Below are 27793 nucleotides of genomic sequence, written 5' to 3'. Positions count from 1 at the left end.
ACTATCATCATCTTTGTCATCCAACGTACTGGACTCATTTCCACTTACCTCCCCCTCGAAGCCTCTTCACAGCCTCTTGTCTCCCTGTCTTTCTCTGGACACACTCCGTTATCAGGAGGGTCTATACTATACTAAGTGACCCCTGACCTCTTGAGACCCTGGGCCTGTTTGGTAATGAGGTGGGTAAGAAGAGCAGTCACAACTTGTCTGTGATCAGTGTTACAGCTATATCACACGGCTCTGGGTCCAGGGAGGACAGACATGGAGAAGGGCAAATTGGTGGGAAATTGACATCTTGTCAGGGGGTAAGACAACAAAAACAGAGAGCTGTAGTTGTTTTACAAAGATCGACGATCAATAGATGTTCCCCTCTCGACTACCATTAAAGGAATAGTACAGTATTCCTCAAAGTGCATCTTGGAGACCCGGGAGGCCGGTTCGTAGTCCAACAAAATCCTTATATGAGAGTCAATAGCACAACACACAAAAACGTCCATAAAACTATATTAAAAACCATTTAATATTCCTCCACACTGCTCGTCCACTGCAATCTAAGTGTCCTGAAAGGATATAGTCCAGAGTTTACTGGAAATTACGTAATTTAGGACATTTTTACAGCCTAAACAGTCCTGTATTGAATTTGCCGGGGGCACGCTCTCACGCGATTCACATGTGCATCACATGAACATGAGAGCACGCGCCCAAGGCAAAACGAGCAGTATGGAGGAATATTACAAGGTTTTTGTGTAGTTTTATGGACCTTTTTGTGTCAGGCGCTATTGACTCTCATATAAGGAGTTCATTGGAACTACAAACTGGCCTCCCGGGTCTCCAGATGCACTTTGAGGAATAAAAATCTACTCCAGAGTATTCATCAGCGTGAGAGTGAGTCATGCTGACCCTCAAGAGACCCTTGTGAGAATTTCATTTCTTGGTGAACTATTCCTTTAAATACCCTCTGTCTATATTGTGCTTTAAACATTAAAATATGGTGCATTATGAGGAGGTGGTGTAAAAACCAAAGCTAGCTTCTTCTTTTTAAAATCAACTTTATTTACAACGCATGGGTATTGATGAATTCCATGACTGAAAGATATTTTTCCACATACAGTATGTACTTGTAAAGCCTCATCTATGTTTGTTTCAATGTGTATAGATCTGTCCATACAAAGGTGGGAGGGGGCATCCTCCACCTCACCAGTTCCTGCACATGGTGAAATTTTGAATAATTAATCATTCACTTGTCCTTCCAACAGCGTGCTTCATACCCCCTTCCATATGCATGCATTAAAAAAGACATTGGAAAAAAAAGGTGAGCAAACACCGCTGAGTTTCTGGGAATGCCAGTGGAGCTGAAAAGGCTGATAATTCAATTGTGAGACGAGCAGCACACAGTGGGAGCCTGATGACTGGTTTGTGCTGGTGTGCTGTGAACACTACCGAGGTTGTGTCAGGGTTGGCAGTCTTGATTGTAATGGGTCAGGTCCTGTCCTCTCGGGACACACCAGGCTGCGTTTGGTCCATGTGATGTGCGTGAATGTCAGTGGGGGAGACAGAAGCTCTGGACTCGGGTGGAGAGGGATGACGCCGGGCAGGAGTGTTTTATTTCTGTGTTTCATGGTTTTCTTCTCTGAATTAAATGTCAACAAGGTCAGTGGCAGGAGGGTAGGATGCAGAAGGAGGGTGGAGGGATCCAAGGGAGCAGGAGGTGTGGAGCAAGGTTCATGAGCAGAGTCTGGGAAGGTGAACACACTGTGGAGTCACAATGGAGGTTTGATGACTTGGAGCACAGGTGCAACACTGGCTGTGACACATGATTCGAGCACGAGGACCAAGATGACACCTGAGCAGGTCATGTGTTATGAATGACTCATCGTGCGGTGGAGGATACCCATAATGTAGCATAATGTATATGGCCCTACATCAAAGAAGATGTTTCTGTATGTGTCACATATAAGGGTACATATTATTATCACATCCACTGGGTATGTGAAGATCGAATTTTACAACATAATGTCATAATTGTAAATGTACACGTGTGGAAACTATCCACATAATGAAATTTAATATAATTTTATATGAATTATATATGCTTGGACATGTCTCTCTGGATGATTTGACAGATACATGTCTGTCTTTTACATTTACATAATACTAACATATCTTGATTGGCTTTAGTATAGGCAGATCTCAATAAATTAGAATATCATGGAAAAGTCTTTTTTTTAAAATTGTAATAATTATGGCTTACATCACATGAAAACCCCAAAGTCAGTAAATCAAAAACAAAAAAAGGATTCTGAGTAGACTGCTCACCTCCATGATATTCTAATTTATTAAGATGCACCTGTATAGCGTATAGCTAATGTATAATGTATGGATACAATATAAGCATTTAACATGTACAAATCACATAAACATGAATAATTTACTCATTATGTGGTATTTATATATTATGCATTTATGACCAATATAAACATGTTATATCCATCCATCCATCTGCAGCAAATGACAATCTTAGTTTAGTCACATAGTTTTCCACACCATGACTACTAAATAAAATGACATTTTGTAAACTCCCCTAACCAAAGCCACATTGTAAACTGCACAGTTTAACATAGTTTCAAGCACTCATCTGAAAAGTACAAATCAGATATATGTTAGTAACATATAGTAGCAGTTCCCTTACCAGTGGCTAACTTGTAGTTGTTTTAAAGAATTTGTATCAAGCCGTTGTTAATGTCAGGGAACAGCAGAGGAACATTAATGAGCTCGGCTGACTCGCTGTGCTTCAAGCGTGGTGACTGAAAGTAAATTGAAGTGGACGTTTGCATGATATAAATTTCAACTCTTATTAACTGTCGCAGTATAACATTCTGCTCTATTAGCCCCATTATGTCTACGCCAAGAGCAACTAAAGTATTTTAAGAGAGTGAGTCAGAAAAATCTGTGTATTAATGAAAAAAAAGACACACACACACACACACAGACAGTATGAAATGAAAATATAAAAAGGGTAAGCTGACATATCATGTCTGTGAATGAGCTACTGAGTAATACATGAGCTAACACACCGTTTGACATGCATCTCAGACAAATATTGTGGTTAAAGCACAGAAGTAGCAGTTTCTGTGAAGTGCTTCCTGTAAAATCTAGAATTACTGCCTCGTGCTCATATTCATCTGACAAACGGTCAGGTTGGAGGAATACACTAATTATCTCCTTTAACTCCTCCTGAGTCACAGCTTGAGTGTTGTGGAGTTTTATGTTGTTTTGGGGGAATATTATGATGTCACAGTGAACTTGACTTGTCTGTCAGTATAAAATGTAATTACTTTATTTCATCCTTACAGACATTTGAATTTAATTATGTTATAATTACTGTATGAACAAAATCTAACAAATTAGTCTTTAAGGCATTAAGACAGTCACGCTGAAAACTAAAATGCTGCAGAAGACAGATGGCTCTTCAAACTGGCTTTGAAAATATCTGTGAAAGACAGAAGCCCTAATGCGGTTTGAACTGGTCAAATCAGACTTACATTTTATAGGACTTTTCAGATAAGCAAATAAAGGTAAAGATAGGCTGATTAAGATAAATAAAACAAGCCAACAGGTGTTGTGATTAAAAGACTAAAGCCCAAGATAAAAGTCAGGATATTAAAAAGTTAATAAAACTGAAGACATAAGAAAAATGCTAAAAGCGGACATGTTTAAAGTGAGTAAAACCAGCAAGAAAAGTATGGGGGGGGGGGATACAGGAATAAATACACTACCAAAAACAAAAGTTTCGTATTAAATGGAAAATACACAGTTCATTCCTTATCAGAGTTTTGTAAATAAATGAAATACAATAAAAATACAGGCAAAGGTTGGTTGAGTTTACTTATAAAACACTCTGTGCTGCCCTCAGGTCCTCTGGGAGGTTGTTCCTCAGACGTGGATCATAGTTTTTTTTTAAAAATATTTTTAGGGGCTTTTTTTTGCCTTTAATGGATAAGACAGTTCAGAGAGAGACAGGAAATGGGAGTCAGAGAGGGGGGGAATGACACGCAGGATAGGGCCGCTCGACGCGGGATTTGAACCGGGGCCGCCTGCAGTGAGGACTATAGCCTCAACACATAGGGCGGGTGCTCTACCAACTGAGCTAAACACCGCCCCAACGTGGATCATAGTTAGTTATAGATATAAAATGATTCTCACTGCTGGTTTTTGTTCTGACTGTGGGCTTAAGTAAAAGGCCACGACCAGAGAACCTGAACCCAACGGCAAATCTGATGAAAAAAGTAGTGAGACTGAGACCATTAAGAGCTTTAAAAACCAACAAAAGGATGTTAAAACCAATGCTGAAACAGACAGATCGCTACTGCAAAGAGGTTTCTGCAGGGTTAGGGTTAGGTCTCCAGGCCACAACGGGAATAATGCTCTGGTTCAGCTGAAATAAGCTTGATCCGGGAGTTTACATCATCAGTGACAGTGAGGTTACAGAACAGCAGGAGGTATAGGTGTGAGTGTTATCTCTATAACGGCAAGAGACACTCTTAATTTCTAGAGACAGATGCCCAGAGAAAGGTGCAGGCCACATAAAGTACGACCTGACATGGTGTCATGATGGCACAGCGGAAGAGGACACATCACTGAGAACTGCACAGATTGTAAAGATCCGGGTGGGCGGGGCTTAGCTGGAGGCTAAACGTCTCAAACGCGGTAGCTTGTAAATGCTGGTTGGCATGTTTTAACGGACTGTTTTTTCAAGAATGGTTGAGGAAAAAGCGAAAATTTTAGTGAATACGTTAGTACATCCACCCTCCGAGACTGTGAGTGTTATTTTAAAAAGTTGACTCCAGACCGTCGGCTACCGTAAATTCTCAAATAAAAGCTGAGTCTGTCTCAAACAGACGCCGGGTCTATTTCTATTTTCTGCCCATTCTTGTAAATGTATCAAACCTCTGAAAGCCCACGATCGCCTGTTTGAGCACTTTCTAAGCTGCTTCAGTCCTGCTACCGTTCTCACCTGGTCAGATCTGCAGATGTTGAAGCCTGGACCCGATGCGGCCCCGGACTCACACAATAAACAGAGGGAGCTGACGGTGTATCGTCTTGTAATGTCCGAGTCCGACCAAGTCTCAGACTTTACTTTCACTTTCGTCGGCTTACGACAACATGTAGGAGCTGTGATTGGCTGCTCCTCCTGCTCCCTCTACCCAACTGGTGGAAAATCATCGGTCGCGGTGGATTTCGGCAAATAGGATTCCAGGCTGTAGGTGGAGCCAGAGGAGTTGGATTTTGTCCTAAATTACTCATTTAATGTCTGATTATCTGAATATAGTGACAGTTCCAGCAAATATGACTGAATAATTGTTACCAACTGAAGCATAAGGGCCAAATAGTGATTTTTGAGTGGCATGTAAGGTAAACCTGTACCTGAGTCCTTACTAACCTTTCACATTCATTATAATAATAGATCCTCTCCACAAGACGTGAGCCTAAGCACCTGTTGTGCCACCATTAGGAGTTTCAGTCACACAGCCGCCTGGGCCTGATGCCCTTTCTTTGACAGCGCAATTAGCCCCGGTGCAATTATGTCTGCCACTTGTCTGTGATTTGTCATCCCTCTTCTGAGATGATGGAGGGGATTTCTGGTGAAAGGGCAGAGAATAGTCCAAACAGCTACACACATGGGGGGTCTACTGACCTTGATGGTTGTAGTGATAATGTAGCCTATTCAGCCCCTCATAGGAAATGCAATCGGAGGCCGGGTTTCTAATGGAAACCAGGAATACAGGAAGTCAGTCAACAGGACAGACGAAGCAAGTGGAAATCTGGAAGGAGAGGAAAGGTTAGACACGAGCAGAGCAGAACATGAGAGTGAAGAAAATTGACTGTTTGATAATATCATCTTGACATTCTGACTAAATCATTCAGAGGAACTAGTGAATCCAACACAATGCAAGGAAAAGAGAGGAAAAAAAATCATGTTTTGGGTTAGCCTATCTGGTGAATGTGAGCTTGATATTCTCTCTTGGTCTCCACCAACTCCCAAGCCAAAATTATGTAAATATACTGTTAATAAACAATGATGAACATAGTGGAGCTTTTCAACATGAAGTGAAATATTAAGAGGTTATATGTATGGCTGGATTGTGTGTGTGTGTTTGTGTGTATAGCTCCTTTAAAGTTAAAATGTGTTGTTTTAAATATAACAAAAGTGAATTATTTACCATAAGAAAGTATTTGGTTTCAGAGAAAAATAAGTCATAATGTAGCAACAAGGATACAGTCCATAGAAGTCAGTTGTGGCATCATTATCCAGCCTTTATATTACATAGAAGGAACAAAAAGAAAGACAGGGCACCAGGTCAAATTCATTGTTCCTACTGTACTGTACTTGTTCTGTATCAACAACAGCAAATATTGTCACTTTGTATAGAAAAATTTAAACCTGGACAATTTTCCACATGTCCGTCAACACACACTGTGTAATAAATAAATCATATCGCTTTGATGTGTTTCAGATGTAGCCTAGTATCTTACTGAATGAGATGCTGACAGATGAGATCTAGGCCTACTCTACAGTTTGATCTAGGACTAGGAGACATGCCGGCTCCTATTGGTCATTCAGACGTCAACCCCCACCATTGATTTCCCAGACTGATGAGTGGTGACGCTCAGGTGACAAAACCTCAGGAAATGACATGTGACAGACTCAGGAAGCACCAAATACATCTCCACTGCTACAGATGACAGCAGTGAGTTTATCCAAGAAGTCAGGTGAGACAGATCCGACCTCCAGCATGTATTTCTCCTTCAAACAAAACTGAAGTTCTTGTATTTTTGCTTTAAACGCATGAAAAACACATCACAGTCTCTTAGGATCACACTACCTTGACCCCCAGTTTTACTGTGGGAGATCTTGAGGTCCTTTTTGCCCAATATTGTGAAAATGAGAAAAACCCTGACTCACAGGGAACTGAACAACTAGTCCGTGCATTTGTTACCTCTGTCTGAGGCTTCTCCCTATTAAAATTGATTTATTTGTGCTTACTAATGGAGATAATGTCGTCTCACCCTCTATGATAACCTAACATTCAACATCTGTGAAGTACCTTCAGATCTTATTATGTTGCTGTTATTATGTTGCTGTACAAATTAAACTCAAAGCAATGAATGACCTCAGCCCATTACATCGGAATACACAGTGTCTAATGACTTTGTGTGTATGTATGTGTGTGTGTGTGTGTGTGTGTGTGTGTGTGTGTGTGTGTGTCCCGCTACTAATTGAAACGAGTCAAGGTTGACTTGAATTGTTCAGATTTAAAACTGCACTGTGCTGACATCAGTTCAGTCCTCATGGTAAAATGTCGACAGATGACAAAACCAAGAGCTGGAGGAAAAAGTACTGGTATTGTCACATGATGATCACAAGATCAAAGCAAAGGGAAGAAAATGGCAAAAGGCAGAAGCAGGAAATGTGGTTAAGATGCTAATTTTTTCACTACAAAATAATTGTATTTTCTGTTTTACTGCTCACCACAGAAATGGCTTCATTCTCTTTATCTCTGCTTTGCCTGGACACATACTCACCAGCTCATATGCACAGGGCTGATTCAGAGCTTATGTGAGCTTTGAAACAAAGAAAAACTGACTTCCAGGAGATCAATTTTTCTCCTCATTTGTGTTTTCAGCTGCCCTCTGACCTGACTCCCATCCAGCCCCTTATGTTAAATATAGGCCACATGTCAGATGATGACCTTTAAGAGCCTCTAGAGAGACTGTGAAGCGTGCAGGTGCAAAGGGCATTAATAGCAGCAGAGCTGATTATTCCCAGGAGCAGAAAGAGAAAAGATGTCCTGAGCAATTTCTGCATTCTTACTAGTTCTGTATCTCTACACTCTGCCTCCGGTTGGCCTGCAGTCTGATGACCTTCCCTCTTTTATGATGATCCTGTCCTGTACATCTATTCAACACCATGTGTGATAAAAAAGGTTATAGGTTTTAAAATACCAAAATTATCCACACTGAAAATATGACTTTGTAAGCACTAACAGTTGGCGTCTTTGAAGAATTTGAAGAAATCTCCAAAAGGTGTTTTTAGAGTCTGAACCTTGGGGATTCTTGAGATATTCCAAAACTATGTTTCTCCTGGGTAGAGGAGGTGAACATTTTTAATTTGAGAAAGTTCTGTCAAGGTGTTGATGAGGTATAATGTCTATGAGAATGGGATGGATGGACAACCTGAAAACAATGAGCCATTAGCTCTGGCTGTTTCCGGCACTGAGGAATAAAATAAGTGATGTCAGAAAACAGCACCATCAGGATCTGAACCTTTGAATCTTTGAGTTAGAATCTAACATTTGTGGGTTAAATCTGACTGAACCACATCCATCCTTATTTTGATTTAAATTTTTCTATGTCCAACTCTCCTGTATAAAGATGTTTTAATTGAGGGTTATGGTGCAGAGAGGAATATGACTAATTATTGCTTTAAGGCATGGAGTCAGTTTGAATACGAGTCGATTCCTTTGAGCAGAATCATAAATCTACATTTTATACAACACTGCACACTGTCTGACCATTTCCTATGCAGAATTTATAGATCACGAATAAATAACTGGCACACTGCGCTGAAGCGTCAATCTTTCTGTTTCAAACACTTTCCCTGCACCCTGCTTTTCCACCAAGGTATCAGGTCAACCTTTTGTCTTTTAACCATTTGTGATTTTTAATGTCTTGACCTCTTAACTTCCAACCTAGACCAAGCAAAGGGGTGTGGAACATACCTTAGGGGGCGTTTCTCAGGTATAAATGTTTAGGTCCCCATTCTCTGGGTCTTTCCTTCACCATCACCGCTCGGTGAGGACTGACCTTTCCTTGCAAGGAAATAAAAACTTGTCGGCCAGCAGAAGTCTCTATTTCATTATTCACCAACAACAAACAAAAAAAAAATGTCCACAACAACAGAGAGGAGTCAGATACAATAATAGATGAACACATCACCCACAGCTAGTTTCACTGTGAACTGTTTCCTCAGAAAACTCAGTCTCTTTCCTCTGAACGGTCAATAGCTTCCAGTCAATGTTTCCAGGAATGCTGACATTTTAGGAATTCATGCGTGAAACAGCTCCAAGACTGTTGTGTGAAGCACTGAAAAACTTTTATCTGACACCAGTTTATTTTGTCAGGTCAAACAAGGCACGCACAGTTTCTCCACTTACAAAAAGTAACAATTAGAACAACGCCCCCTTGTGGCCTCAGCAGAGTACTGTCCCAGGAAGTTAGCTTCATCAGCAGCAGGATACCTTGTCAGTACCAGGTTGGACCCTTTTGCCTTGAGAGCTGCGTTAAAGGGATAGTTCAACATTTTGGCAAATTCACCTATTGCCATAATCCCTATAGTCATAGGAGTAGGTTCATTACCTGTAATTATCAGTGCATGTTGTTTTGAGATCGGCGGGGCAGAGACGTGAGCTGCTCAGTGAACACAATGGAGGTGAACGGTACAGGTCCCCTGTCCCTCATCATCTGTAGCCTACTCATACACAATCCAATAACTCCAAAACACATTTTTGAAATCACTCCACCCAGTAGTCGTGTCTGGAATGTAGTTCCGGCTGCATTTGCCTCACAAACAACTCTTGTCTTGTAACGTTCCGTTATTATTTCATAGCGTGGTGAATGTGCAGGTCACAACTTGTCCCCCAGAGCGTTTTGGAGTTGTTGGATTGTGTATTTGATGAGTTTGATGAGGAACAGGGGACTTCACCTCCACTGTGTTCACTGAGTAGCTCCTGTCTCTGCCCCGTTGATCTTAAAACAGCATGCACCAATAATTAGCCTAATGAATCTACCCAAAATGTTGAACTATCCTTTTAATTGCTTTCTGGCACAGTTCCCAAAGATCTACTGGACTGAGATGGTGACTGTGTGGAGGTCTGAACAGAGGAACTTGTCATATGTTCTATAAAAAACAGTTTGAGAGTCATCAGTCAGAAGATGGGTCTGCTGCCTGTGGTCATAAAGGAATTGACATGATCAGCAACAATACTCAGGTAGGCTGAGGCCTTTAAATGATGCCAACTATGGATGCAAACTGATGATACAAGGCAGGATGGCTCTGTGCTCCAGGCGGAGCTCTGTACGACAATTTAAAATGAGTTAGAGACAAGTTTATTCCCACAAGGACAATTCAGCAGCAAGTGGCCCCTCAATCAAACCACCAAGACCCATGAGAGGAGAGAAGCAAGACACAGTTGACACTATGACACACAGTCACCCCCACATGGCTAGGCTACTGAAGTCCAAGCACAAGACTTCAAAAAAAAGAAATGAGTCCTTTTCAGGCGTAACAAAAGCAGTTCAATTCAATCAACAGAAAGTTCAATTCAATCCATCCAGACTGTGACCCCTCCCCCCACTTCAACAAAAAATATTTGGGTCAAGTAACTTCCTTTTTTTTTTACCCCAGTAACTCTTCTTCCCAAAAGACACACATAGAAGATCTCCGTTAACAACAGTGTTGTCATGGTTACCTTGAAACGGCGGCCTGCTGCTGCTGCTCAGGTGCTTTATGATCCTGGTAGCTCCAATAATCCTTCGTGGGTCCAGTGGCCCAGGTTTATAATCCACAGGACGAGGACGTCAATCCGACTCGACCGCGGATTTTGTTTAAAAGCCAGAGATAGGCCCGGTGCGGAGGAGATTTAGATTTGGCTAGGCAGTAAACTGACGCTGCCTGTCGGTATGGTGAGCCGCCATCTTGCCCCTCAGGGCGCCATTAAAAAAAAAAAAAAAGGTGTACTAAATGAGTAAGGTGTGGGATGGAATAAATATTACTTAGGAAAATGTTTAATAATTAATAAGTAATAAGTAATAAATTGAATATTTCTCTTACCCACCTGAGAACTGCCCTAACTGATATTTTCTCTTTTTTGTACAATGTAGCCTAACCCAGGAAATGGTTTTGGAAACACTCCAGACCGGCCAGACCACCATGTCTACACGCCTAAATGGCATTGGCTGGTCATACAGAGCTGCTGAGATCACGAAATCAAAACTCATCTACTGAACATGTAGTAGATTATTTGTCCAATCAACAAACAATAAAAGCAGGGCTGTTTAAAGCAGAAGTAAGCGATCCGGTCGTTTTGGCTAACTTCTTGTCAGCCGATGGAGTTAGCAGTCCCCGCCCTCGTCACTACGTCACCACATTCACGTGCATCCCTTGGCTGCACACACAGCCCTTCATGCCGTTCTCTCTCCTCATTGGATAAAGGTTGTAGGATACAAGGGAAGTTTTCTCATCGGTTTACAGCAGAGCATGACTGACAGACCAAACACTCTATGTAGCTAAGTGATTGCCGTTGGAATATATCTATTTAAGACTTATATTAACACAAAAATTCCACTTATGTACTTCTGCTTTAATGTTTTTGATTGTTCAGCTTTCATCTTAAATCCTTAACCTTAGAACTGTCTCCAGTGGTGGAATTTGTGGAAACAAATCATAATTTCTATTTCTCTCTCTTTTCTGCTACCACTCATATAATCCCAGCCTGTTTGGACTGTTGCCATTTTCCAATACCGAGTCACTGTGGTGTCCATGCTGCTGCTCAGACATAGACCTTACCCGTGGTCTTGTGAACGAAACAATGGCTGAAGGTATTGCTAAATTAATAATTAATAACGTTAGCTATGTGGCATTGGTGATCAGTAAAACCACTTACGGTACAGTGATTTGAGATGATAAATCACAGTGTAAATTACTAATTTAATTGCTAATTCTGCCTCTAATTGCCTTAGTAGAAAAGACTGATGAGGTCATTTTCAAATAGGCAAGTGCAGTTTCCACATACATTGCTGTGTGCATGTAATAATGTCTATAATATCATAAACTGATCTCTGAGCAGTAGAAGCTGAGTCAATTAGAGCAAGCACACTGGCTATGGGAAGCCTATGATACTGCAGCTGTGTGGAGTCAAAGTTACTGCATTTGACCCAAATTGCAATGACCATTATCAGTAAAGACCGCTACAACCTCCAGCTGCTGTTCAGTTTACACTGAGACGGATTAAGAGAAGCCTGGATGATCCATCCCATATCTCAGACTCGCAGCAGGAGCCTTCACCATCAGGCAGGCGATAGTGAGCTCAGTGGTGTAAATTGAACTTCTGTGTGTCTTCTTGTCACATTTACTGTACGACCAATGTTAGTATCCAATCTTTTGTTAGGTATCTGAAAAACAGCAAAATGTACAAAGAGCTCCTTTATAATATTGAGAATAAATTACTATAGAAGTAAACTGTTTTAAGATGTTCTCCTCAACCCTCCTGTTACCCCTGGACATGTTTGTCCACCTCTCACACTTTCCCAACTCCCCACGGTCAAATGAAAGGTCACTGGGGCCTGATTTTTGGCAAGGAGGTGTATCTCTGGGTAAACTCTGGATGTCCTGAATTTCAGAATGAAAGTCCATTTCGACCCTTTCATCCATGACCCTTAAATGTCCACCTCCGCTATGGGTTTTTTGATGTATTTTAAGGTAAAAAATGTAACTAACAGATATCACCATGAAACTTCCCAAGTTTATAACTCACATTAAGACAAATATTTTTTGTAGTACAAGTTTGGTCAAATTTCATGCAAATGAGGCAATATCTGATGAAATATGTGCTAATTTCCAGAACTGAAATCTGCACAATAACCCTTGTTTTATTTTGTTGACATATTAGAGTCGGAAGTTTTCGCTGAGGGGATTTTGGATATCTCTTTTTATCACTCTGTAAATGAGATAATACTGTCACCAGCCATAAACCCCATAGAGCCCCATAGAAATGTTGTGTTTTTGCAGCAAAAACAACTGGCCAGGAAGGGGTTAAACATTTTGAAACCCATGTCAAAAGTGATTTTCATGTTTAGTCAAGACCCAGCCCTATATGTATCACAAATATTTTGGCAGTAACTGATGTCTAAATTTTGTCCAGGGGTCATGGAAGTGGTACAAATTGAAGGATCATCCGAGGGTTTTTAAGACGTTTTCCTCACTTTATCTCATTGGATGTGTTAAGTGTATTTCAAAACATTCGTCATGATACTTGTTGAGCCAGGAAGAGTGTGTGCAGTTGCTTTTTCAGCTCTGGTTGCCTATCTGCAGAAGTCACTACACACCGCTGAGTGATACACCATGTCGAGGACAAGAGGAGAAAAGAAGACCAGAGTCTGTGACAGTAAATAGATGATATTTATTCATTTTTGGAGAGAATCTCAGCTCATGCAAGGATACAGCTCTTGTAAACAAAATCACTTGAAAATATGTTATAAATGTGCACAGATTTTTTTTTCTCGGTGTCAAACTCTGGAATGTACAATATGTGGAAGTTTAAGCTGCATTACAGATATTACATGAAGAGCTGTCACCAAAACCCCCCGGTCCCTCTTCCCCCACATCGTAATTATTTCATTGCCCAGCCACATTGTATAAGAGTTGTGTGCAAAAAGTTATTTTTTTGTTTGTTTGTTTTTTTACACCAGGCATCAATATATTGCATGAGTGACCATGCTCATTAAGGTCAGATATACAGTATAAACTTGGTCAAAGCACTCTGGAGTCCAGAATTCAGCATCATGGACCCTGATACAGTCGACTGTGTTTTTTTTAAATGTTTTTTGTTTTCTTTTTCTTCGTTTTTTGTGAGCAGACACCTGCAAAAGCATGCACACACACATCAGACACATGGAATCAGGCCTGAGGATATTTAAAAGGAAAAGTAACTCTTCTTTAAGACATTTGTGAGATATTTGTAAGGGTATTTAAAAAACAAAACAGTAATAGATATGAGGCAATAAAAAAACAAACATTTAATTTCTAAATTATTTTACTGGGCTAAAAATAAATCCAGAAGGCCAGTAGGGGGTCACGGTTGGTGCTCAAAAACAACTCACCACCATTATAAGCTGGTTTATCAGCACAGAACCACTCTCTCTGCACTCAGGGATTAATTAGAGCACAACTCGCGTTGTTTTGACTCTTCGTCTCTGCGGCCCTGACCCCTGTTGCCACTGGTTAAAAGGTTCAGATGTCCAAGTATTAACATGAACGGTCAGTGTCCTGAGGTGCAGCAGTGAGAGAGCAGCAATGTACAGTGAGAAACCAACCCCTTCCTATTTTCTGTTTTTGAGCTTCATCTTAAAGCCCCTGTGTGTGACGCCAACACTTTAGACTCCTGGTGGTGACATCAGACCAGAAAGAGCAGGGCATGCTAGCAGCAAGCAGCCCAGTCACTTCATACTTTAAAGGGATAGTTCAACGTTTTGGCAAATAGGCCCATTGCCATAATCGCTATAGTCGTAGCAGTAGGTTCGTTACCTTTATTTGTCGGTGCAAGCTATTTTTAGAACGGCGGAGCAGAGCCGCGAGCTGCTCAGAGCTACGCTACGGAGGCTAATGGGATTTCTTGGTTTCCCTCATCAAACTCATCAAATACACAATCCAACAACTCCAAAACGCTCTGGTGGACAAGTTGTGACCTGCACATTCACCACGCTATGAGATAATAACAGAATGTTACCAGACAGAGTTGTTTCAGAGGTAAATACAGGGACTGCTTGATGAAAAACTGTCCCTGAAGGCAATGCGCATCAGCGGTTTTGCATGAATTTCCCTCTAAAACAACTCTGTCTGGTAACGTTCTGTTATTATCTCACAGCGTGGTGAATGTGCAGGTCACAACTTGTCCACCAGAGCGTTTTGGAGTTGTTGGATTGTGTATTTGATGAGTTTGATGAGGAAAACCAAGAAATCCCATGAGCCTCCGTAGCGTAGCTCTGAGCAGCTCACGGCTCTGCTCCACCGTTCTAAAAACAGCTTGCACCGAGAAATAAAGGTAACGAACCTACTGCTAAAACTATAGGGATTATGACAATGGGCCAATTTGCCAAAATGTTGAACTATCCCTTTAACTAAATGTTAACATACTCCTATAGTGTGTCTCGTAACAGCGTGACCAAAGATATCTCCACCTTCAAAAACATACATCCCTGTGACTTATGTTGTGTTTTTATACGACATATAATTGATTGCTGCAGCTGAACACCTGTGACAGTGTACTCCATGGGTGTGTGACATCACTGGTGGGCGGAGAAGACACCAAAACAAGTTGTTAAAGCTACTCTAAAAAAAAAAGAAAAAAAAGTTGACTTGATGACAGTGCAACATGAAGAACCAGGGAATCAACAAAGACGAAGGAGAGGTCTGAGGATGATAAATGTCTGACGCATTTCTGACCCAGTTGTGGTGTTTCAACACAGGAGATGATCACAGTCGTCCTGCAGGGGCCATGACGGTCTGCACCAAAGGTTCCAGTATTTATCTAAAATTATCTCTTCCATTTCACCACAGCGGTGAACTGACCAAGCAACTGATAGCATCCGATCTGAAGAGCTGTGACGCTAACGCGGCTAAAACGACATTTTGACAGGTGCATAGATCAAAGCAATTTGCAGTGGGATTGTTTGAAGATTTTTTTTTTTTTTATAATCACACATTATTCTACACAAAGGGGCTTTAACCACTTGCTCCTCCAAACAGAGCGAGAATAAAAACAACACTAGTTTAATTCATTAATATTTGATGCTCTAATTTGTGCTTCCAGTTATCTTATGTACTTGGAATGTAGATGAGACGGCAGGCGGACGCATGTACGACAACCACAGGACGACCGGTGAGTGCTGTGCTGTGCTGTGCTGTGCTGTGCAGGACGCGTTTCAGAGAAGGCTCCTCTGAGATGAAATGATTTCACTTGGAGTCAAAGAGTAATGGGAGACAGGAGAGGAGGAGGTAGAGTGGACTGTGTCAGGGATTGCAGGGATGATAATGGCCAGATTAAAAATGGAGATGATCGCAATGAGGCCATCGTTTCCATAAACATCTCTTTCCTTGAGTTCGTGTTTTGTTTTGTTTTTGCACGTGGAGGCTGTCTGCATCACCTGCAGAGTTCCTGGATGAACGTCTTGAGAACATTCCCAATATAATATGCAACAGTTTGACAAAAATAGAAGAGACCAGCATAGACGAGGCCCTCTGTTTAGCATTTGACTAGGCATGTCAGTAGACTTAAAAAATATAGATATACAATATCATGCTGCGGATATTTCCAGACACCATCGTGGTAAATGTAAGCTCCCATTACAAACACTTTATAGTTTTGTTTTTAACAGGCACAGTAGTGTTACCCTGGATAGGAATGCTAGAAAACATATAAAAAGACGAAGAAAAACAGAAAGCAGAGCTCTCTCTCTCTCTCTCTCTCTGAGCGGCTGCAGCCGTGGAGTGGAGTACTGCCGACAGGCGCCATGGAACAAAGACTAAATTATTTGCTGTGAGGATCCAAAGTTGTTTAACTGAAATCAAACATTTTCTTACTGTATTTTTTTTTAAATCAACTATTTGTGCATTATAAAAAGAAAAAAAAAATGACGAGAATGAAAATTAGGCCAGGAAAAACAAAAACAAGCGCCCCCTGCTTTATACAAAGTCAGTAGTACTGAGAGTGAACCTCGTCCCTGAGAGAGAGCGAGGAACACCAGAGTGAAGGGGAGAGAGTGTGAGTGGCAGAGTTACAGTCCAGCGCAGTAGTTTGAAGTAAGGCCTCAGTTTTCTTGTGTTAGCAAAATAATAATAAAAAAAGAGAAACATATACATCTGTAACTTAATTACATCTAGCTTGAAAAAAAAAATTATATGTGCAAAATGTAAATCTTACAAATGTGGGGAGAGTTTATTTTTTTGTAGATGACTGATAGAGGATTGTGCTGGAGGTGGGTCATGTGATTCCCCAGCCTGCTCTCCAGCCAATCAGCCGCTCCTCCTGCTCTCTGCCCGGTCCACAGGCCGGACGCTGACGTCCAGGCTCGCTGCTCGCTGCCGCACCGGCTTCACGTCGAGTGGACGCTCCGCTTTAGTTTTTCAATCTCCATCTGCGAGGACACGCAAACACACACACACACACACACACACACACACACACACAGGCTCAGATCAGGAAACTAGACCAACTTCTGGTGAAATACTTCACAGTGCTGTGAAGCCAGAGGAGACTGAGCTCATGACTCATCGTCCCCCTGCTGTGGAGCACAGTGGTGGAGGCGTCCTGCTGTGGACGGGATGTTTTAGTGGTGGGGATTAGGAGAATGGGAATGACAATGAAGCCACGTGATGGAGCAGCAAATCTTTAACAAGGCGTGTTCACACTGATCCACCATATTGTCAAAGGTTATAGAGACAGACGACTATGAAATTGACTGATAGGACAGCTAAGTCCTCTATTGTACTGTATACTGTACGTATTAGGTCGTGTGTGTTTTTTCTCAGTCTAATGAAAGATGATGGTCATTTAGGACTGAGGAACAAGTTTGAGGCTTTTGGTTACAATCCAGAGGCGCTTTCACACCTGATCATTTGTTCCGAAACAGGGAGTGTTTTACGTCATAGATCGGTTCGGTTGGTCAGATGTGAACACAGCAATCGCACTCGATGCGGAACAAAACAAGCGAGCCGAGATCGCTTGGGAGAGGCGGTCTCAGCTCGTTTCCATCCGAGCCCTGGAGTGGTTTGTTTGTAGTGAGAACGTAACTGACACATGTATCGGAACAAATTGACTGGTTACTTGGCAACCGAAGGAGGTGGACCATCGGCAACTGCTCCCAAAATATAATGGAGCACCAGCAGCGTGTCGTCTTGGCCTTTTAATAATGTACACAAGACAGGAAAGCCGGTGGCAAAAAGAAAAGAAAGACGCAAACTCAAGCCGTGAGTCCACCAGCCTTTCCAAGCTGACTGCGGTGCATTGTCGTGGAGGAAGCATCCATCCATTCAGTTAAACACTCGTCTGCCCAAATATTAATAAGAAATTTAACCTCCTCACTACTGCAAGTAAGCCCACGGTTCATTGTTGCCATTGTTGCTGATCAGCTGATGGATTTGTAAAACTAGATCTAATTCAAAGTCTCCCAGAGTCTTGCGCGAGACCCAAGTTGACATGCTCGGTGTATTCACGTGCAGTTGGAGCTACCGTTTGTGTCTGTGTGTCTAGTTTTACAAACACGTCGGCTTGCTTGAAGTAAATAAACTTCTGGGTGCATGTTTGATTAGCCATCTGATGCTGTCTGTGGAAAAAAAAATGTGCCTTTGAGGGATGTAAACAGCCTAAGCAGCAGACTACCACAAAACAGGAGCAATTAAACTGAAAATCTTCAGATTCATTCTTTTAGACCTAAAATGTTAGAAAAATATACCCGAGTTGAATTTGCCCGGAATTGTCCTTTAACAATCCAAAGTGAAGCCAAACCAGTGTGTTGTGTTCACCTCTACAGTATCGTAGAGTGACAATATATGCAGAGCATGGCCAGTGGACAAATCCTCATAACACCCTGGGAGACACACAGATTTGCAAAAACCATGTCCTTGGATTTGCAAAGCGAGAGCACAGATTTACACTCTGCTCCTCCTTCTCTCTGCTCACTGCGGGTGGGCTCCACTGAAGGGAGGAGTTGATGAGGAGAAAGCTGTATGAGCTACAAATACTACATAGGCCTTCGTTGTATTGGTGTATTTTTGTATTGTATGAGATCTGCTTGGTAAAAATGTGCAGAAAACTTCCTCCCACTGGCTCTGCATCTCACAACAGACTGTCGTTGAATGTGTCTTTACACATTGAATCACACATTCTGTGAGATACAAGCAGCTTCTATCGGCGATGAGCCAGGAGGAAAACACTCCAGTCCTGAGGGACCACAAGTGTGATGGCAATTTCTCTCTTTTTACCATATCTTTTTCCGACTTGTGTGTGTGTTTCTTTGTGTGCATTTGTGTGTGTAGGCTATGTATGCCTGCTGCTCTCCGCAGGAGGTTCTCTCCTCCTGTGGAGTGATTTATATTGGGGGGCCATGCTGGGAAAATCTGATGGTCACACGCCGGGTCACGTTAGAGCACCAGGAGGCTGCTCACTGCAGGAGGAGAGGCTGGAGAAGAGCTGAGGGAAGTAGTAAACTGGTTGAGGTGTTCGTATCATTGTTTAAAACAAAACAAATAAACATTCTGAAATTGTTGTGAGGTGGATTAAAGATTAAAGACCAGTGTCCTGGTTCTGCTTCACAGATTTAAAAAAAATCTTAAGTATTTTTTTGGGAGTTCTCATGCCTTCATTTGATAGGACAGTTGAGAGAGACAGGAAATGAGGAGGCAGAGAGGGGGGGAAGGACACGCAGGATAAGGCCGCTCAACGCGGGAATCGAACCGGGGCCGTCTGCAGTAAGGACTACTATATAGCCTCAACACTTGGGGCGGGTGCTCTACCAACTGAGCTAAACACTGCCCCGCTCTGCACAGATTTTGATGTAACTTGTTTGTTCTTTTTAATATTGTCTGCAAAGAATCAGACGTGTTAAAAGAAATGCTAAAACTTTATAATGATAATATCTTTAATACATTTTTAGGTCAAGTTGGGGAAGTTTAAAACAACGTCTGGAGGAAGATTTATCTGATTGGTGACAGTAGAGATAAGACAAGAGACATGGGGCTGATATTTAACAAAAATCTGGTCTTCTGCTGTTCACCCAGGGGAAACTGCAGCTGCATGTTATCTGCCTCAGACCAGAAGGCCAACAGGATGTTCAGTAACAGTACATTTTACCCTGCGCCAAGTATCCAAGGATAAAAATACAGGCTAAGATAGACCATGGTCCCAGTGTTCCTCCAGCATATTCATTCACTGATAGCACATGTGTACATGAGCCACTTCATTTGAAGGGATAGATCAACATTTTGGTTTGCATTGCCATAATCCCTATAGTTTTAGGAGTAGGTTCGTTACCTTTAATTGTCGGTGCAAGCTGTTTTTAGAACGGCGGAGCAGAGCTGCTCAGAGCTACGCTACGGAGGCTAATGGGATTTCTTGGTTTCCCTCATCAAATTCATCAAATACAGAATCCAACAACTCCAAAACACTCTGGTGGACAAGGAGTCAAGGCAAATGCAGAGACTGCTTTCCTAAAAACTGCCCCCCACAGGAACACGCATCAGCGGTTTTGCATGAATTTACCTCGAAAACAACTCCGTCTTGTAAACATTTCGTTATAGCGTGGTGGATGTGCAGGTCACAACTTGTCCACCAGAGCGTTTTGGAGTTGTTGGATTGTGTATTTGATGAGTTTGATGAGGGAAACCAAGAAATCCCATGAGCCTCCGTAGCGTAGCTCTGAGCAGCTCACGGCTCTGCTCCGCCGTTCTAAAAATAGCAGGACAGACTGGACACTACAGTCACTTGGTATTGTAAAGTAATGACATGCAGCTACCTGGTTAGCATGCTAATTTCAAAACAAGCAAAAAAGCGATAGCAAAACAAACAAGTTTCTTTCCACCTTTTAAGACAGCTCTAGGTAGAGGAATGCAGTTTGAACTTATTTCTTCCAGACTGGTAAGTAACCAGCTCAACATTGTGGTAACTGCAAAACCACCATAAACCCGTCTCTCAACATTACTGGACATTTCAGAACTCGTTTAATGAACAAGTTCTGTGACTGCAAACCAGCCATCATCATCATCATCATCAGGTCTCTGTTACCCCCTGCACCTGTCAGTCAGGACTTGGATTAAATTGTGTGCATGTTAGTCAGTGTGCTTATTTACTGTAGGTTTTCATGTGTGACAAACAGCATCAATATTTGGCTAAACTAATGAGAGTAATGCATGTGGACAGCCCAGCATGTGCTGTTGTGGGGATCAATGTTACCTGCAGGGCCACGCGCTTTTGCCTCTCCTCGTTCAGCTCTCCTCGCAGCTCCGCTATCTCTTTCCTGGAAACACACACACACACGCACGCACAAACGCACTCATTAACACGTGTGTACTGTTGTCACATGTATAAAAACTTAAAGACATTGTCTACTGTGCGTTCTTTGCTGATTCATTCAAGTTGCATATTAACTCTATGACAAATGTTTTTTTAATAAAAAAAAAAAAAAAATCATTAATGCAAACACAGTGAGCAAAAACATCCACATTTGGCTAATGCTCAGTGATTTTGGATATGGGCCTATACAGTGGGGAAAGTAAGTATTGAACGCGTCAATAGACTTGCATGGTGAGCATGCATAGAGGCCATGGCAGTTGAGTGCATTGCTCATTGTTTTTCTTTTAAACAACTGTACCTGCTAATTGCAGGTCTCTCTAAAGCTCTCTGTGAGTGGTCCTTGGCTCTTGGACAGCTCTTCCGAGTATTCTTTTGATTCTGTCAGAAACCTCTCAAGGAGCATCTGGTTGTGGCAAATTTATGGTGAAATGATAATCTTTTCAGGTCTGGATATTGGCATTAATGGATAAAACGGTGCATTCAGACATGTCTGTAACCAATGCCATCAGGATGTGGCTTTTTTGTGACGTGGTTTTTGTGATTCCTGATTGGACAGAGGGGGCGGGTGTGCAATTCGAAAAATAAATCGTTAGTGCAGTAAATCCAGCCGCCCGGGATTGTACCTTTAATATATGGACATAGATGTTTGGATTTATTTGTATGTGTGCATTACTTGGGCTGTTACCAACATCTGGTGAAAAATATGTCAATAGCTCTATTAGAAATATATTTTCTAAGAAAAATGTTGAAGCGTTAAATACTTATTTTCCCCCGCTGTATATAGTATGTTATGATATATAACCTTACAGGGATGTATTAAGCAACCAACAGCACTTTGATGTGGAAAATGGGGGAAATACTGTATGGGGAAAAAAAGCTTTAGGCAACAACAAGAATGCTCGACAGACCTTAAAGTGACTGGAATATTATGGATGCATGCATACGAAGAGAAAATCTTCTGCTCATAACCAATAATAATTCATGTCACCCCTCACACTGTCAGATAAATCTCTCCCTTTCCTGTCAAACCAAATGCCAAGTATGTATTCTATGAAAGATAAATGAGTAATAACATCTTTCCGAGAGACTTCGCGTGATGCGTTTAGTTGTTTCCCTTCTGCCCCTCCCCCCACTGAATACTCCAACACTGTTGACATGCACATGGAGTCTCATTACATTTGCTGGGCCTTGAGCAGCTCCACAGACATCAGCAGCTCCTTCATCTGGCCCCTCAGCTCCTCCATCTGAGAACTGGGCTCCTCGGGCTCCAGCCGGACCTTGTTGCTCACAGAGACGCTGTTGGAGCTCGGCGCCACCGCGGGGCTCGGCTTGGTCTCTGCGCTGGCTGGCGTGGGCCTATGGAGAGACGGCGACGGGGACAAGGTGGAAGGCTGCGAAGACATCAAGAAAAGAGAGGAGGCAGATGGTTAGATTTTCAGGGTGTGGATATGTATTTCAGGGATTAACAGCGTGCTTTCAAAAGATATTCTCTCATCTGACTGAAGGCCATGATTCATGATTATTAAGATGCTCAAATCATTCAGCTAACCCTTTGTGCAGGGCACTGACATCCTGGAAGAGGTCACTTCCATTAGGGTAGAAATGTACTGTATCACAGTAAGGGGACTAATACCATGAGAGTTTCACCACTGCATCACAGTGGGGGTTTAGCATTCAGGCCTGTGTTGTGGCCGTGACGTTCGTCACACATGGATTTGTGCATTTGTCAAAAACAGAGGATGTGAAGGATGAGTCATCTGGCTGTCACTGCAGACCAGTATGTGGAGGTTTTACATCATTGAACTCTTACATGTGACTTTGTAACAGCTTCAGCTTTGTGAAAGGTGAGTGTGAGTGTGTATATTCATCTCTATGCAGATGCCAGTGACAGTCAATGATGATCTCTATCTTCTAAGGAAGAGTCGCTGCTCAGCTTTTCCCTCCGTTTCACACTTTCACATTTCTGTGTTGGACGATTCTGAGAAGCTAAAACATCTTTTTCAGTTGAATATATTTGCATTTTCTTTATTTCATGAAAAGGCCTGGGCAATGAGACCAAGAGCCATATATAGTTGAGTACTGAAAGTAATCTTAAATTGCTTATTTATGTGTCACACTTGTGTGGCAGGTAATACCAACAGGAAGGACTGTCTAATTTTTTGTATTTGTCAGTAAATGTGTCTTGTAATCCCATATGGGATGGGCCATAGTGGTGGCATGACATGAAAATAAAAATTCATTCATTCATTCACTCATTCATTCATACACAAGAGCAACATCTGGCTATTCAAAGAATATGTGCTTTCTCTTACTATTATTTCTGTTTTAAGGTCCCACATTGTATTAAGGTAGATTTCCTTGTATTTTTTATTATTGTGAATCAGGTTTAGGTTTTATATTAATATTATGAAAGTATCACAGCCTCAGTCCACTCAGAAAGACACACAGCCTATATTCAGAAACTGAAACTGAACACAACCCTTCAGGACTTTTGTAACTTTGTGATGTCACCGGACTGTTTACATTCTGACTCCTTCAATTTCAGCCCGTAATTTCACAGTTGTAATGCCTCCTGCCCCCGAGGGCTCACATACTTTTCTTCTGCTCTGTTCCTTCACTGTCATGGTGAAATTGTAACAAGGGTCAGAATCTCATTTTGAAACTGTAAGAGCGCGAGGACACACATGATGACGACCACGTCCTGTAATTTCACCTGCAGGCCTGAGCCGTTGTGTTATGAGAGATCTGAGCAAGGCTTTACTCTGCCTGCACCGTCTGCCTCAGTGTGTATGTGTGTGTGTGTTTCCCTTTAACGATAGGGTGGTCTGATACTGTGCATCCCCAGCTGGACAGCCAGGTTTAAGTCTTTAACCATGACCAATCCAGACTAGATAGCATCTAATACACATTACTCTTCAAACCTTCACAGATTTGGAGACCACACACTTGATGATAACAAAAGACAGATCATTGCACAAGATCTCTCTCTTCTGATCTCATAGTGTGGTGTGCACTATGAACACACCACACACTGACCCATTCTTCACTAGAGTTTCAGGTTCTTCACGCTCGATATTCCAAATCTCACGTGGTCAAACGTGACTTCAGTATAAAAAAAACATGGCGGACGAACAGGAAGATGCAATGGTGGTTGTTTTTCAGCCTTTTACTGCCTGAAACAACACAAAAAACAAAACAAAACGACAAACAAAAAGTCATGGAGACGGCGGGAATGTGGGCTGTATGTGTTGCAGCGCGAGTTGGAGGCTGTGTGCTCTGGCCCCGATACTGCGAGTCACCATGGCGACAGGTAAATAAAAGGCAGAGCCTCCATTTTAATTCGGGGGACGTAGAGATAGACACTGTGCGTGCTCGGCTCCCCTTAGAACAACCCACATAGGATTTCTAGTCACAAATATTAAACATGTTAATTATTTACGATCTCTCCTTCCAACGCCTTCTAACACCCCACACCAAAGGAAAATCAGACATGATGTCGTTTGCAAACATCAGACAATCAGGCCTTTGCTGGCCTTGATGGGAAGGGGGAGATCAGGACAAAAATCGCAATTATCCTGTAGTGTGTACCCCCCCTTAAAGGTATAATATGTAGGAATTACCCCATCTAGCGGTGCGGTTGCATATCTGAACGCATTCTTGATGTTGCATTCAGGTGAAATCGGGCAGACGTCAGACAGATAACAGACGCTGCATGTAACATGATAAACAAGCCTCTATGTAAACAAGTGATCCGCCAGCACGAGGCAAAACAATACAGGCGTGACAATATGTTGTCATGGTGATGTCGTATTGTTTACCTGACCCACGTTTTACCGTCTTTCTCTCGTCCAGTAAAATGACATCCGGTTGGTTTGCCGACGGCCGTCTGCCTGACTGCACCTGAATGCAACATCAGTGCCTCTGTCCTTCCTCACACTACACAGTGGTGACACTTTTAAGAGGCGCTACCTGGAAAACTTGTGTTTCCGTGGTTACCTACGGTCGCGCGGCCACTCAACGTAAAAAAATGGCGATGCAACATGGCCGCCTCGGTTCGGTGCGTCGCCCACTTATGTATTTGTAACGACTTGTAACAACTCATTCTAAAGCAATATTTGATTTTTGCTAATAAAAAGCCAAATAAGTTAGCCTACATACTGGGGCTTTAAGGCAATTAATGAAATTCTGAACTGGAAGACTGAACAGCAGGTGGTGGTCCACTGTGTCTCTCATCGCCTCAGTCTATTTCGCCCCCTCCATGCTTTCTTCCGTTACAAACACACACACACACACTGCAGAGACGTGTTTCGCAGTCTGCAAGATGCCAATTAACTGACTTGTGTGTTTCCGTTGCAAGGCTGTTTGTGGGTAAAAGCCTTTTACCTTCTTTATGTTCTAATTATTGTTCCTACAACGTTGTTAAAACCCCTGCGACTGCACTGCTGGGTTTCCTTGAACTTTAGTTTCTTCTCTCTCACATTTACAGTAGAGTAGTGTAGCAAAGTGGATGTAGGAACAGACTTCATCTGAGCTTCCTCTCTACAACCCAGGTCTGGTGCAAAATGGTGATTGTGCATCGCATAATACCACCACCACAGACGTTGTCTGTGACTTTCAAAGAGACTGCTGAGTAAACAGCTGTTAATGCAAACACTGGTTATGCAGCAATAGTGAAACTTACATGGCCTCTTTCATGTTGAACCTATCTGTAGCTACACAATCTCATTGTTAACTGCCCGTGTTGAACTGAGCCACCAATAGTCATTCATCTGATATGGTTAACTAGCTCTCATTCTTTTTTGTCTGTCAGATCAGTCTTTGATGCTGTTAAGAAGATGAGATTAAAAAAAGGAAGAAACAGCTTAAAAGCTTCTTAATATCATATTTACTGTAGCATCCAATGGCAATCTCTCCATATCCTAAGGGTTCATTGCACTGTTCAATATATCAAATGATAGTCATTTTATTTGCTGGTACTACATTGATTATGTGACAAATGACGTCAGCACCGTAGTGTTCATTCATTGATTGAGCAGCCAAAGGTGTATAAAGAGGGAGGTGGATTTTCTCCTGTTCATGTGTGTGCTGACAGTTGTGTTGCTGTCAGTTTTTGTTGAACTATGATAAGTGTTTTTTAAAAGGCATGCCCTGTGCCCGCTAGTCTCTATATATCATTATTATTGTATTTATTGACGACATTTTGGTCTCTGCATTGGCAACCCACACTGAGACAACCTGTCCACTGGACATTTTAATCCTTTCACTTTAATACATCCCAAGGGTAAAGCATTTGTGATGCAAGGTTAATGGTGAGGCGCAAATTAAACCCAGTGCGACGGGAATGTGGAGGACAGAGGATTTAAATCCACCAATCCACCAAGAGTTTTTAAATAAGGTAGAAATGAAAAAATAAAAAAATAAAAAAAATAAAAATCTAAGATCTGTAAAGTGCAGCCCCTTAGTTTCACCAGATATCTGTGAAATGTTTTCTGTGTTTGCTTGATCCAACCTGTATCTAAATCAGACTAATTTAGTCCTATTCAAATTTAGTTAGCACAATTACTGTGAGATTTTTTCACTGTAGTAATCATTTCATCACGGTCAAAATCCATTTTACAATATTAGTTAATTTTATACTATCATAAACATGAAACACTCTTTTTTTTGGGGGGGGGGGGGGTATTAAATGTAAAACGGTGTCATCTGTAACTTTATGCATTTTGGAGATCATTTCATCCTCCACTTGCTGAACTGTGTTTAACTGTGAAATTTTGACCAGGGGTGCCCAAACTTTTGCATGCCACTGTACATTTATGACTGTGATAGAGTTGCCTGGCAAACTTCTGACAATTAAAGCTAATATCAGATATTGTCTGAACTGTACCTGCTGAGCCTCAGTCTCAACAATATGTTAGCTCAATCCCAAACCCTGAATGTGTAACTCAGTGATTGGCTGTTGCAGTTGGCTTTCTATCACAACTCAACAGCTAACGCTTACAGATGGTGTCATTAATGTTTGGAAAATGAATATTGACACATCTCAGAAAATCAAAAGACATGAAGGGAGGTAACAGTGATTGATCCGGCTATTGATCGAAAATGTGCCATTTGTGTTGTTGAGCATGTGTAACTATCGTGACAGGTAATTTACCTTTCTGGTTTCTGTTAGCTTTGGTTTGGCTGAATCCTCTTCACTGAGCCTGAAGGATTTCTCCACATTTACTTCCTTGTTGGGCTGCAAGAGAAGAAGAGTTCATCTACTGTTCAATTCACATCAGCATTTTTCATTTGATTTTCGGACTGAAACAAAAAAAATGTGGAAATCAAGTGTGGACATTCACAGAAGTGCCAATCAAAAGGTGACATTAATCTTGTACAGTTTCTTGGGTGACTGCAGCTGTCTGCTATTTTGACACAGCCATTAAGTGGGCGTTCACTGCACCTTGGGGAAGTGGCTGTCAAAGTACAAATTGTGAATTCTTGTTCCAGGAAAATGTTCTGCTGATGACGGTACAAAAAATAAATAAATAAAATGGGAAGAGGAGATGCATCCTCACACAACCTTGGAGTGTGTGAGTGACAGTGGTTGAGTGAGGGGAGATGACAGGCACAGAAGAACTGAGAGACGAGGGCTCACAGAGATAGGAAAGCTGTGGAAATGCACAACAATTTGAGAAAAGTCTGAGGGAGAGAAATAACAGATCAGCTGTATAAAAAGCAGCAGAAATGAAAGAAACTAGGGGAGACGTGTTGCATGCTGGGATTCAAAATGTTCTTTGAAAACATCTAGATTCAAGTCATAATAGCAGACTTCAATGAGTTTATTTTTTATCAATAAGAATGCACCTGCACAGGGACTGGCACAAGATTAAAAACCTTCTTGCAGGTGT

The 27793-nt window shown here is 41.8% G+C and overlaps 1 protein-coding gene across 2 annotated transcripts in view; it reads right to left on the bottom strand.

Annotated features, from left to right (window-relative positions):
• Positions 1 to 15942: 15942 nt before the first annotated feature.
• The window catches only part of cd2ap (CD2-associated protein), a 93999-nt gene continuing 82148 nt past the window's right edge, over positions 15943 to 27793 (bottom strand). For both annotated transcript variants that reach the window (XM_085770378.1, XM_085770376.1), the window contains exons 16-19: positions 27055 to 27138; positions 22080 to 22294; positions 20784 to 20847; positions 15943 to 16971 (exon numbers count right to left, since the gene is read on the bottom strand). In XM_085770378.1, the coding sequence (XP_085626504.1) occupies positions 16930 to 16971; positions 20784 to 20847; positions 22080 to 22294; positions 27055 to 27138 (405 nt within the window). In that variant the 3' untranslated portion in view covers positions 15943 to 16929. The remainder of the gene's footprint in view (positions 16972 to 20783; positions 20848 to 22079; positions 22295 to 27054; positions 27139 to 27793) is intronic.

Source organism: Trachurus japonicus, chromosome 24 (genome assembly GCF_045865225.1).
Source record: "Trachurus japonicus isolate A0001 chromosome 24, Traja_1.0".
NCBI classification, from domain to species: domain Eukaryota; kingdom Metazoa; phylum Chordata; class Actinopteri; order Carangiformes; family Carangidae; genus Trachurus; species Trachurus japonicus.
This window is presented reverse-complemented; position numbering and strand designations above follow the sequence as displayed.